At 39.7% G+C, this 14,396-nt stretch overlaps 2 protein-coding genes across 2 annotated transcripts; both read right to left on the bottom strand.

Annotated features, from left to right (window-relative positions):
* Nucleotides 1–3,392: 3,392 nt before the first annotated feature.
* On the bottom strand, nt 3,393–5,468 carry LOC102718387 (probable 6-phosphogluconolactonase 4, chloroplastic). Its single transcript, XM_006660810.3, has 3 exons — nt 5,108–5,468; nt 4,884–5,019; nt 3,393–4,202 (listed from the first exon to the last, which is right to left on the bottom strand). The coding sequence occupies exons 1-3, from the start codon at nt 5,455–5,457 to the stop codon at nt 3,723–3,725; spliced, it is 966 nt and encodes a 321-aa protein (XP_006660873.3). The 5' UTR covers nt 5,458–5,468; the 3' UTR covers nt 3,393–3,722.
* Nucleotides 5,469–8,513: 3,045 nt separating this feature from the next.
* Nucleotides 8,514–14,351, bottom strand: LOC102717925 (protein TILLER ANGLE CONTROL 1). The gene is made up of 7 exons (XM_015841279.2): nt 13,986–14,351; nt 13,638–13,852; nt 11,980–12,783; nt 11,746–11,812; nt 11,032–11,645; nt 10,717–10,806; nt 8,514–8,809 (listed from the first exon to the last, which is right to left on the bottom strand). Exons 3-6 carry the CDS (start codon nt 12,085–12,087, stop codon nt 10,723–10,725), a joined length of 873 nt encoding a protein of 290 aa, XP_015696765.1. The 5' UTR covers nt 12,088–12,783; nt 13,638–13,852; nt 13,986–14,351; the 3' UTR covers nt 8,514–8,809; nt 10,717–10,722.
* Nucleotides 14,352–14,396: the final 45 nt, after the last annotated feature.

The following is a 14,396-nucleotide window of genomic DNA, read 5'->3' as shown; positions in this document are numbered from 1 at the left end:
AAATGGCATGGGCGTGATCAAGACGGATTGACTTGTGACATGACACGTTTAGCTCATGGAGTATCTCACCTTCTTGTCAACGGATGAAAGATGATCCGGAAAAAAGAGAGAAAATTTTGGAGAATATTTCGCATGGACCGACTCTTTGAACGAGTCGTCGAAATCCTTAATGGAGGAAATTAATAAGACACAATCATTTGGGTAGACGACAAATTTGCTACTACATGTATTTCGTAACGAAACAATTCCTAACGTTATCTAGAATTTCTATAGATACTAATTAATCTATATACATACACAATATCACTATCAATAAATAAATCAGTATCGAAAATCTTACTACAATCTAAAACGAAACTGATGGGGTATATGCTAACGAGATATATGTTTTTCGTGCAATGGCTGCAAGTTTATAATGAAACAATTTGCGAATAAAATTTTTATATAAGTGTTCGTAATGATCTAAAGTCAAGACCGAAGAATAAACTATGATAAAAAAAATTAAAACTAACTCCAAATTTAAATTTGGACTCAGAAGCATTAAAAAAGCCCAAAAAATAGAAGCGGAACAAGTATTCGCATCGAGAAAATTGGAGATCTAGGTCTCCAACTAATCTCCAATTTCTCATTGGAATCCTATGTATGACCTTGTGTGTATGTATGTGTATATATACACACAATATAAAATATCTATGTGTTATATTTTGGTGGTGTTTGAGAAGCTAATACTAAAGTATTATTTATTTTTTATAGTTATTTAAAATATAAATAATTGAATTAACTAATGCAATGTAAAAATATTACTTTAGGGAAGCTGAGACGATAAATTTTTATATAGAAAATCTTTACACAAAACCTACGGTTTTAAATCTTATAAAACATGCATGTGGGGAAAAAAAATCCAAAATCGATTAGTGGAAACGAGCGGGCCCTTAATTTGGCATATGTAGAGGCCGGAAGTGCAAGGACTTTTGATTATCTGAGAAATGCTATTTAACCCACATGTTTAGAATAAAGCAAGCCCCCAAAAGCACAAAAACCTTATAAGAGAAAAGCAAATCGAGCGATCAGGTCTGTCCGGCAATCATAACCATCCCATTTTTTTCCTGCACTGGTCGGATCTTTGACGAACACCTTTACCTCTCTTCTCTTTATCGATGGCTGCAAAAAAAAAAAAGAAAGAAAGATCTTAACATGATTTCTTCTACTACCATCTCTCAACAATTCTCTATCATTTGCTTCCATGTAGCTAGGTTCAGTCACCAACTCACAATTTAACTTTAGTGCAAGAATTTTACCATAATTTTACATTGAAACAACTTAACATGCAGATCAGAGAAAAAAAATATCATCTAGAGTTCTAGAGATGGCGGCAAAAGAATACAAGTTGGAGTAATTTTTTCTGGGATCCCAACAGCAGCAACGACAAAGCTGAAAGCTCCTCATAGTGACGAGCAACGTGTCACCCAGGCCAAGATAAGGCATCTGAAACCTTCAGTTTTATTATCTGAACAAAGGCCTTCTATGGCCACACCCATGTCTCAGTGCTTTATGACAAGATTGTACTGTACACTAGGTAATGAGTTTTATGAGGATAAAACCCCTCTCTCATCTTATAAAACTCCCTCATTTAATTACACTGTCAAGTCAGCAATTTTACTAATGTTATATCCTATTTGATGTGTATAACACCTTTATAAAACATGCATTAAGATTATAACATGGCAAGGTTAGATTTTTGGAGTGCCCTAGATTCTAGGCCATGCTCTTTTGCTCCATGCTCATGTGAGGCATGAGAAGAAAGAAGGAGAAGAAGAGGGTCACATGAGCCTGGGCGAGGTTAGGTACTAGTACTTGCAGCAAACTGGGTCGGCAGAAGAGAAGCTTTTTACTGGAGCAGCTCATGGCATCATGTGTGTTTGCTGCTGCTGCTGCTGCTAGTGAGATTTTTGCTGTTGCAGGGATCATGGCAGGCAGCAAGGCAGATGCAGGAGGAGGAGGACCATGGCTGCAAATGCAGGTGCAAATGGCCGAAATGGGCGGTGCGGCGGCTGTGGCCGAGAGCCCGTGGCAGCACGGGGGTATGCATCTCATCGTATGGTCCATCGTCTCCCCTCCTTGCATTCATTCTGAACGTGTGTCCACCCGGTTTGGCCTGCCAAACCATGACTGCAACTTGTCGAAAACGCAGGCTCATTTGGAATGAATGAAGTTTATGGGTATATTTGGTTATGGCATCTTTCGAACGTATGGAAATTGACTGACGGTAGATTTTGGATTTTCGTTAGCACGCTTTTGAAAAATTGCTCGCTATCTTTTAAATGAATTTTTCAGCTTTGCAGAAACTAAATCAATTATTTATACCCTAAAATAGCTAGCAAAAATAGATAATCCAGAAAATCTAAAATCTCACGAGAAAATAACCATGGGTATTTGGTTATGGCTCCCTCGGAACATATGGAATTTACAGGATTTGCTATGGACACGTAACGAACTTTGTTACGGATCAAGATATTAGTAGAATAGTAGTGCTCAAAACGTGAGGGGTCATTATTAGGATAAGGCCAAACGATGGACTTGAAAATAATTTATAATATATATATATATATATATATATATATATATATATATATTCTTAGCGACCTAAAAATAAGGCTAGAAAATAATCTACGATAAAAAAAACCTTAAAATCAACTCTAAATTTAAAATTGAAAATTTAAATTTTAGCTTATAAATATAAGCAGAAGTGAAATGATAGAATTTAATTGCCAGTATTGTACTAAGGTCAGTGTCAGACAGCATAACTAATGCGTGATTTATGTTGGGTAGAACCGTAGAAGGGACATGCTGCTAATCACTTGAGCTCTTTAGGATGCTGCTGCTGCCTGAGTAAATTCATCCTTGTGCCGTACGGGCTGAAAAATATAAATCTGATAATCCGTGCCGATCTGAACTTCAAATGCAGTAAAATGATAAGCATTAGCTGTGGATTGAACAACATAAGAGCATAAAATGGGCAATTACGGGTATTGACAAGTGGCAACAGATCAATTCCAATACAACGAAAAGAGGATATTTACTCAACTAGAAACTGAAGGTGCTCGTAATACATACTCTCAATAGTAGAAGCACTTAAGTAGAACGAAATAAAGGCCCAGGTTCCCCTTAGAGAAAAATTATACATGTAAGACAACTGAACTATGCAGGTTCTCTGAATCCAAGATAGATACTCCAAAAGCTTGTATCACAAATTCACAATGACCTCACTTTGTCCAGCAACATTGGCATCGCTACTTCGATCAGTGAACCAATTATCTGTCTTGCATTGGAACCATGAATATGAAGGAAGAGCATGCACCAAATGACTATCTGTCTGAATATGCAAAATATGCAGATATTGATCACCGGTTGATTAACAACACAAATTTAACAAATATATGACACTTCAGCAAGGGCCAGGAAAGGTTATTTACTAAGCTGATGAAACCAGGCGTGTCTCAGACACATTGCTCTGAACACCATACAATATAAATGCTCAGATTTTCCATACAAGTGATCCATGAAGGAGGAATACAACTATGCAGACCCCTGGATCTTTTTCTTTTCGAGAAGGTCATTACGACCCAGCTTTTGGTTAAAAGCTTAAACAGTATCCAGGCTGGGATTAGTCCCTGGATCTTTATTTAAGATAAAAAAGCAGCAAGATTTGAGCATCCTGGACTTCACTTGTTCTGTAGCATTGACACTGCTGGCTTGTCAGTGAACCAAGTGAATTCCCCATCTTGAAGTACAGCCATTTCTACTGGCAGCAAATCAGAGGAAGTCTGCTTGTCTGAAAGTGCTTTCTGCACTGCACCAGCTTTCCCAGCTCCAGTGACCACCATTGCAACATATGCAGACGAGTTGATCACAGGAAATGTAAATGTAATTCTCTCGGGTGGTGGCTTTGGAGAATCCTTGATGTAGGTGACCCACCTCTGGTTCTCATTAACAAGAGGATGGCCTGGGAAGAGAGATGCAATATGGCCATCAGGACCCATTCCCAGGAGCATGACATCAAACCTAGGAAACCCAGTTGATTGTGACATTGCAATCACGCCATTCTTGACAAGTTGCTTTAAGCAAGTTTCATAGTCATCTGCTGCTCCCTCAGCTGACAGGGCATCATTTATAGCATAAACTTGACCAGTAGGAATTGGGACCTAGAAATTTGAAAGGCAGAACCTAGTTAAGAACTTCTGAATACACAGCAAAAGGATTTACGAACAACCAGAAAACTGATGGAAATGCAATAAGTAGACATAAGAGTGCATCTGGGACCACACACTTCAACAACTTCTGGCCTAAATATTCATAGTTGCATACACTAGTGATGAAATCGCCCATTTCTCCACAAAAACCAATATGGTCCATTTTTACGGTATATTTCAAGAGCTCGGTACATGTTTGAGAACAATTGAGAATGGATAGAAGCCCACAACCCACAGTCGAATAAAGTGTTTCATCATTTCTGAATCAAAACGCTTATCCTAACAAATCACAGAGAGCAGTAGAGGTCTTGTAAACTGGATGAAAAGCACTATATGTCTTAACTGCAAACTCTACACTGTCTTAGCTGCAAACTCTACACTGAAGAAAAATATATCGATGCAATCACTTTCTATGAGCCTGAAAACCCGAATATGTTCTTCACCCTAATACATTCTTTGTTTTCATCTTCAGTTAAACCAGCAGTATCATTATTCAATCCCTCAAATGACTTTTCATCACTCTAAACCACCAAAGTTTATGATTTCCAATAATAAATAGCCTGAACAGATCATGGAACAGCTAGAACAAGCTATTACAGAAGGAACCAGAAATCCAGAGCTCGCGGAGAATACCTTGGCGAGCAATCCATCCAAGGCGAGCTTGTAGTTGCTGTCCTCGTGGTCCTTGGGAACCACCCTCTCGTCCACCCAGAACACATGCCACTTGCTCCAGTCCACCGAATCCAGGTACGGCGGCTCCGTGAGCTTCCTGCGCCAAAGGGCGAAGAGATTCCTTACGCGACCCGAGAACACCGGAGGAAAAAGAAACCAAGAAACAACTCCCGATCTCACCTCACCTGAGGGAATTGACGAGGGATCCGCCGGAGAGCACGACGGTGAAGGCGCCCCTCTCGGCGGCGAACTTCTCCGACAGATCCGCCGTGTACTTCGCCAGGGACACCGCGAGGTCCTCCTTGGAGTCGAAGACGAGCAGCTTCCTCTTCGACCCGGCCTCGCCCTCGGGGGCGGCGCCGTCGGTGGCCATCGCGGCGGCGTGGGGAGTGGGGGAAGATACGAGGAGGCGGGGGACGGAGCGGAGAGGCCTGCGGCTTGTCGCCGCGACCCTAGACGGCGGCGGCGGCGGCGAGCGGCGGTGGGCGAGGAGGGGACGGGAGGGGGAGGCGGCGGCGGCGACGGGGACGGACATGGCGAAGGAGACGATGCCGTTATAAGAGGGGAGCGTGGGCTAGTGGCGCGAGCGACAGGTGGATGGAGAGGCGTGCCGCGTTTTGCTCCGTCCAGATCGAGATGGACGGCCTGGATGCGGAGATCTCGAGAAAGTACCAAAACTCTAAGAATATGGACTACTAATATAAGATTCAAAAATGAAATACGGAGTAAATATTTAGCGGAACAATAAAAGGGTTCGATTAAATACTCCCTACGAATTTTTCTAATCCCTCGAATGGTGTCATTGAATTTTAGCACACGTTTCACCGTTCGTCTAACTAAAGAAAATCTCGTGTAATTTTTAATTATTTTTGTTAAGACTGGATTTATTACTAAACGTATTTTAATCATAAATTAAATTTTATAATATTAACATAATTTTTTGAATAAGATGAATTGCCGAGCATTTGATATAAAATTAATGATGACATGTATTAAAATATAGAGGTGTCATGTATCAAATAGCTTACCCCACGACAGGTGTCGGATCCGGACAACACTGATGCAGTGGTAAGGAGACATGAGTTGGTGATGAGCGAGATAGATAGGGGACGTCACAAACCAAGGTGGAGGACCCAGACGACACAATAGGGGACGCAGTCACCGAGATGGAGAACTATCCATCATAAATGTAATTGATAACGGAGAAACAAAGAAGAAAAGATAGTAAAATACAAGATTTCAAATTCAGTTGCAATCGTTTGCGTTGCTTCTGTCACGACTGATGGAGAATGTTAAAGATATATATGCATATGGTTAGAGATAACAAATTCCAATAGAAACTCTAGAGATAAATATACGTCATCATGCAACAACCATCGTTCATCAATTGTCCTCTATGCACTGGTTGTCCTCCGTCCTCTATCAAACTTAGGGAGCCTTCATAATTTTTGTCACTGATTTTGCCTAACAAAGTCGCCTCCGCATCTAATGTGCAACTTTCAAGTGTGTGCCACCATTGCCTCCAGCCATGAGAAGAGGTAGGGGTGGGTAGGTAAAGGTGATGCTCGTTGGGTCCGGTTGTCACCGCATTCTTCCTACCTCAGCTTACTAAGGGCATCTCCAATAGACTAGATATATGACTAGTTAAGCTAAATTTTAGCTATTGTGTGAAAAAACAATCTTCAAGAGAAGAGTTATTTAACCGGTAGGTTGTTGGAATAGCTAATTTTTTTTCCCTCGGTAGCCAAATCTGGCTAGCATCTTCCACCTCATCCCAATAGCCAAACCTAGTTAGGCCCATATGTTTGTTAGGATTTAGCTAGTGAAGATGGCTAGTTTGTTGAAGTGCATATCAATTTGGCTATAAAATCTTTTGACATGAATAACTAAATTATGATTTGATTTGAAGAGGTAAATTTTAGCTAGTCTCTTGGAGATGCTCTAAGGGTTTGTTATTTTCTCTGTGCTCAACTTAAGTAGTTGGGTCACCATGACGTCGACGTCAATTTCATTACCTAACTTTGTGGAGATAATAATAGTATTTTTTTTAATCCAACTTAACTGCAAAGAAAGAAACAGGAGGGTGGGTAGGAGCTGAGTAGGATAGTAAATTTTCTGTATGCAATTAGGAAGAGGATGATACATAGGTATAATTCTTTTACTTGTACGGTAGTCGGGAGCAGAAAACCATAAACGAGAAAAAGTGAAGGTAAGGAAAAGTACGATTGTTTATTATTAAACAGTGCATTGCGTGTTTTGCTAGGCCACCTCCAATAATAGAGATAGCATACTATCTTTAAGTATTCTAAAAGATAACTTCTTCAATGGTCTAGCTTTAACTCTTAATACAAATAATCCTATAATTCATTCTCACTTACATTAAAATATGTGAAGAAACTATCCTAAATAGTTTTTATCTCTCTTGTATTAAAAAATTATACAGTATATCTTATAAATAGCTTATAGATATCTATTGGAGTAAATAGTTTATAGATATCTATTGGAGGAGGAAGATGTTTGAAGGGGTTAAACAGACGGAAAATCTGATTGTGCATTTCTCGCCTCCTGACCGTACATTCATTCAGGCTAAGGTTCATTTTTCTGTCCAATTTATGATTGGCCCAGCCCAACAATTGGTCGATGCAACTGGGCTTGTACGAAGCCCAACCAAAAACCACCTCAATGTCTCGATCTGCACGTAAGATAGATTGATGAACACACAGATATTTTGCCTCGCGACAGAAGGCATCTTTGCTTTAGAGAAGCGCACCGAAGCAGTGCTGCATCGTCGTCACATCTCTGTTACCAAAGAAGCAGAATCCATCAGTGCGTTGCAAAGTCTGCAAGTGAGCACAACCCCAGCCCAGACCTCTGATAGTGCCACTGTGCCAGTGCCCGTCGATCACTGCGGCACTCGAACATATAACTGAGAAGTCTCATTAGCAAGTTAGCAACATAGGTAACTTTCAATCTCTACGAAAACTGGAGTGTTTCATGTGAAATTCTCCGCTCTCGTGAAAAATATTGAATGGGACAGAAATTTTATAATCTGTTGTATATTACACCGACCTGATTACATATATATAATAGGCGAAAGTGACTTAGAGTATATGCCGAATATTCTATCGTATCTATCTAGTATTTTACCTTCAGTCTAAATTTTTCGGATCAGCCACCACCGCTATCGTTGGTGGTGGTATCGATCGCCTAGGCATCTCGATCGACCCGATGGCGAGAGGGGAACGAGCTATTAGGCTTCACGCGCCGATGCTTACCTTTACGATTACAATCATCAGCTGCCTGCGATTCTGCTAAGCTGCTGCCTTGGCAGTTTCGCCTTGTTGTGTTGCACCCTGAACTGCTCCTAATCTGCTTGGGTGCAGAGCGTCACTGTACCCCCATCAGTTTTAATCATTCACATTTGATGCAGCAGCGGAAGCTGCCATGGCCAGTTCGTGCGCAGCTGTGCTAAGCTAGGATGGCCACAGCCATGGACCGGACACTCGGACAGGACATGGGTTGATTAGTAAACGAATGGACAGTTGCTGGCAACAGATGGGCGTAGGGGAGGTAGCAGAACGGATAGAATGGAAGGCTTAATTAGTAATCTCGACAGGAACAATGGTGATGAGACATCACGGTATGGACAATAATAGTGGTAACGTCTTACAAGACACATCAACTGTAGCTTTACACTGTATATATATATATATATATATATATATATATATATGGCAGGCTATTTCTTCATCACTGGCGAGCAAACAACTGCAACAAATAGCAACAACGAGAAGAAAAGGAGGACTGAACGAACGCTGTCGATCGACGATGTGCATGGATGCTTCTCTCGAGCAAGGAATCCGAAGCATGATGATATCCAACAAACCCTGCAAAGGCGAAAGGGAAATTAATTTTAGGCCTTGTTTAGTTACCAATTTTTTTTTCCAAAAACATCACATCGAATTTTTGGACACCTAAATAAAACATATTAAACATAGATGAATCAAAAAACTAATTACACAGTTATGTAAGAAATCTTGAGACGAATCTTTTGAGCCTAATTAGTCCATGATTAGCCATAAGTGTTACAGTAACCAACATGTGCTAATGACGGATTAATTAGGCTCAAAAGATTCGTCTCGCGGTTTCTAGGCTAGCCGTGAAATTCGTTTTTTCATTCGTGTCTGAGAACCACTTCCGACATCCGGTCAAACATTTGACGTGACACCTTTCTAAAAATTTTCTCAATCTAAACACCACCTTAGTCAGTTCCTGATCAAGACGTATTGTCGGCCAGAATTGTGTAGCACCAAGGCAGTAATTGTTTTCAACTCAAAAGAAAATGGCATCAATGAATTGGATTTGGTTCAGAACACTCCAATATGGAGTGTGATACATATTATGGATAAAATTCACTGATGATATATTTATATAGAGGAAAAAAAGATAAAATAGATGCTTATATATGATGAAAGTTGCTTTGGTGTATCATATATAGTCCCAGCCCACAATAATACAACAGCGAGAACAGCTTGCTAAACCTTTCTATAGCTGGGGCCGAATCCAACAACTTGTTCAGGATAGATTCATTAAAAGAGGATTGGCTGCATGTCTAGTGTCTGCTAGCCTTTTTCAGCACATGCACGTCGTGTTGCAAACATGTAATTGCAATGCTCGTTGCTACTGTACCATGCCATGTGCTTTGCATCATGGCAGAGAAGGATGCCTTTTAGTTCGATCCCATGCTTCCTAGTCACTGTGTGTTTCAACTAGTGTCGATCAATCTCATAATACTTCATCCATTTTATATTACAAGATGTTTTAGGTTTATCTTAAGTCAATCATGTTTAAGTTTGATCAAGTTTATACAAAAATATAGCAACATCTATAAGATCAAAATGTTTTATTAAATCCACCATCAAATATATTGTTGTAGTATATTTGTTTTGCGTTAAAAATGCTTCTATGTTTTTTATAAACTTGGGCAAACTTAAATGAGTTTGACTAGACAAACCTAAAATGACTTATAATATAAAACAAATGGAGTATGATCCATCGATACACTATTTCCTAATAATAATATTATGAAGAACAGTCTCCATGGCCACTGCATTAAAAACAACACCATTCTTTCTAGTATTTAAACTGTTATCAGTCCCCTCATGGCTTTCCGAGACAAAGTGAAGAATAAGGGAGCACTAAGATTCTAAACCAAACTGAGGCATAAGCAGTAACATGATTTTCTTTGATATCCCAATAATAAGTAGAGGCAATAGCTAAGTGTTAAACAGCAGTTAGACACCTAAACTCTCGCGTGAGTTCCAAACAAATTGAGGCAACAGGCGATACAATCTTCAATTTTAAGACAAACATTTCCTTTGACGGTGTGAGAAACTCAAAAATGGACAATTAATTTACTGTGCCATTCCCTTCTTTTTTGCATTCACCTTACTAAACCTGAAAAAATAAACTGTGTTCTATTCCTAGTTAGACGTAGCCTGAATGAATGACCAGTTTCTTGATTGCAAATGTGATTCATGGATCATGCTGGCTGTAGGATCCACAAACAAATATATATTTGGCAAAAGGTAACTATTCTATGAAAAATATTACCAAGAAATTAACCTAATCTTATTAGGAACAATGTAATCCAAGTAAAAATCAAGATTTTTTTTGGAATGGTGCAAAATCAAGTGCAAGACACAAGGGCCTTGAGCCCTAAATAGTTCAATGAACAGTTAAAAAACTTCAGGTAGTGGATTACTGGATAGAGAAAGCAAACATGTCCACAAACCTAGCATCATGCAGTCACAGTGCCCTCTGCATTGCTACGTCCATTGAGCTGCTCTGGGTGGATCTTCTTCCCCAACATCTTCTTCATCACCTACTTATTTATAGATGACCAAAACCAAAAAGGCGCATTCCAGGTCAGTAATCGTTTACTATTGAGACAGGTGATGCATAATGCTTACTCCTAGAGTAGCCATATAGTAAAACATATTAATAAGATATGGAACTAAACACGATGAATTCTACACTAGTAAGATATAATGTAACATGAGGGCTATAAGGCTATAACAGGCAAGGGCAGAGATGAAGAAAGCCATACTCGACTCAATTTTCTTGTAGCTTTCAGTGGCTTTGATGTTGGCTTTGTTGGCTTCTTGTGATGCATCTTTTCCATGCACGATGTAGGCTTTGAAGTGGATGCCCCAGCAACAGTGATGATATTTTGACAACACTTCTCTGTATCACTTGATGAGAATGCTTCTGCAGCAAATAGATCAGCGAGTGTAGTTCTCACTTTCTCCACCTTCTCTAACATCAGAAGTGGTTGTTCCTGGATGTTAGCAACATCCTCCATTTCCATGCCGTGCATTGGGATTTCTTCCTTCACAAAACATGTGAAGTTGTCTTCTTTCATCGATGATGAATGCATCTTGGCAGGCTCAAGAGTGGACACAGGTTCACTTGGTGCTATAACTGGCATGTCCTCTTTAGCCTCAATCTTTTCTTCTTTGCACTCCTCTTCCTCCACTTTCTCATCACTCATGATGATGGGCTCATCTTGCTCAATACAGGACTCAGGACAGAGTGAGTTTACATTGTGGCCCAGCGTGCCAATTGCAAGTATACCGTTAATAAGCACATCACGGAGCAGCAGGGCTTCAGTGTCTTGATCAGTCACGCTTGCACGCACAGAGTCTTCCTTCTCTTCCATGGCTTCTCCACCAGGAAAATAGAAGAAAATGAAACAAGAGTTGGCAATACAAAAACAACAGAATGTATGATACTTAAAAAAGAGATATCCTGCTATGCTTACCCCTATTCTCATCGATGGTGCAGTACGAAACATTAGAATGCTTCTTCCGATTCAGCCAGTTGAACACCTGGTAGTGCCATAAGAACATAAATCACTAGCAATGGCATCAGATATAAGAACAGTGAGTTGAATCCAACACACTAGATTAAGAGAGACAGAAACGGCAAAGATCTGTACTTTACAACATACACTATACACTGACAAATGGTGTACCAGCATGAACTAACTGTATACCTTTAGAGCCATCTCTCTAGAAGCAAACTGAAACCAGATGAGATAGCCAGACAGTAGCTCAGATCCTCTAATGCATGGCATGGTTTTATAAAAAGACACTAGTCTCATGATTGAATGGTCCAGGAGACAGAAGAATGGACTTTTGGTTGCAACTGGCTTGGCCTGACTCACAAAGTAAATTCTTTCACCAAGGTAGATAAGCACACTTCGACAGTCTCATGCTACATTCTGTTCAGAATCAGCAAAGATCAGTCTCTAATCACAAAAGGTAAGGAATGCTCCAGAAAAATTCCAACCACCAAAATGTTGCCCATTGCATGTGCAAGTTGGGCCCCACTAACAGAATGGATCAGGTCAAATTGCAGCGTAATATTGGGTAAACTATAACAAAGTAGCCATTGCAGGACTCTGGATCATAGCATGGAAGAGTAGGTGCACTCCCTCACATATAGACAGGATTAGACTGGTCGTCGAGAACTGTTCCAGATTAAGCAAGTGTCAAGAGTCAGGCTTAAATTGAAAGCCATTACTTTATTAGATACTTGCCATCTATACAAACATGGTTATTATTCCAGCTTTCCAAAGAGATGAAATTCTTATCTTGCTGCAATTTGTTTTTCAATCTGTTCTTGTCCTCAAGATTCTTGAGCAGTGCAGCACCAAGTTTATCATTCAACAGTAAGTTGCACATGTTTGTAATTTGTTCTTGGTGCCTAGTGATATTGCGAGTTGTCCATAGCACACTAGCCACTGACAATGGGCTGCGACGTCATAGGCCAGTAGCAGCTGGCAACAGGCAAAAAACTGCAAGAAGGCAATTAACAGCAACTTATTATGGTATCCAATGCCATCAGCAAGTGTGACTAAAGGTGTACAGAGTAACTACTGGCTGGCAGAACACAGGCATGCAATTTACAGTAGCAAAAGTTCAGTTGCATGTTCCCTGTATCTGCTTACTACTACCTCCATCCCAAAATACTTCTATTGTTGTAGTTCAATTTGAACTACAATGATAGAAATTGAACTACAACGATAGAAGTATTTTGAGACGGAGGTAGTAATATTCAAACTTTTAGATGGCAATGTCATTAGATCATGTTGTCCAGACCAAAGATCAATAATTCAATCTTATTTTATTTTTAAAAGTTTCTCTTTTATTACTTCGTATCAATATTGTAGGTCAACTGGATGACACTAATCCCTGCCTCTAGGCTCACAAGAATATGTAAATGATTTAGGCCCTTATCAATTATCACAAACTCACAATCTGTTCACAATATTGTTTATGGACTAAGATGTTCTAAACTAAATTCTTTCTTATTCAAGTAAGCAATTCCAGAAGACCGGCTTCAACACATCAATTAAGAGCTGGCTGGAATAGGTTGGAAAATTCTAGCGGCCAGCTTTAGAACAAAATATGTTTTAGATAAAATAAAAGGATGCAAACATAGATGTGGTTTTCATTAGTTCTCTCATCTTTGATTAGCTCCCCCACATACAATGTATCCAAAGATGTTCCTATGACAGACCTCGTGCAGTTGTTTGTGCCAAAAACTAAAGTACCAGTCAACACCAACAAAAGAGTGGGGATGATCAAAATAATACTTAGCTGATCATGTAATGATCAGAATACTAAAAGAGAATATTGAGAAGGTAACCTTGTCCAGGTGATGGTTCATGAGGGTCTTTCACTGCACAATTCCCTACCACCATTATTCAGTATGTAATGCTGCTGAGGCTCATAAGAACAGAAATACATATTCCACATCCACCTGTCTATGGTATCGACCTTCCAGCGGACCCATATTTGTGATGCAATGATATGTCGTCCAGTTCTATCCATCTTGGCGCATTATGAAGGACCAGAATAATACTGTATCAGGTTACAGCACAGTTCAGCAGCTAGTTGCTTCACAGCAATTATGAAATGAATGGAAGAACACTAACAGACAAGCATGGTATGGTACAACAAGCATTAATCAATGTAGATGACAGATACAACATACCGAAGAAAGATGTGTACCATGTTGTTCTTGTGCATTAGAAATAATAGATGATCATGAAGAGTAAAAAATTCTCTCTGCATAAGGGCAAGGAGTGATGAACCATAGACCGGCATTTATGCAAATTGCAGCATTTCACCAAAAGTTGATATGAGACCCCATATGAAACAGACAGTCTGAAGCATTGATTCAAGTGGGCATAAAGAATTCTTGGGAGTGAACATCAATGGTACATGAGAAACACAAACAGATAAGTCCATATGCCTCAGTCCTGGCAAAGCGTAGGGTACTTTAAGAAGGAAGTCTATTCAAGCACATAGTGGGGTTATGAGCTATCGATCTCGGAATATCTGAGAAATAGGACAAGATCCAGCTGTTCATTAAAGCAATTATTTGATAAATCTCTGGAAATTT

This window comes from Oryza brachyantha, chromosome 9 (genome assembly GCF_000231095.2).
Source record: "Oryza brachyantha chromosome 9, ObraRS2, whole genome shotgun sequence".
NCBI lineage: Eukaryota > Viridiplantae > Streptophyta > Magnoliopsida > Poales > Poaceae > Oryza > Oryza brachyantha.
This window is presented reverse-complemented; position numbering and strand designations above follow the sequence as displayed.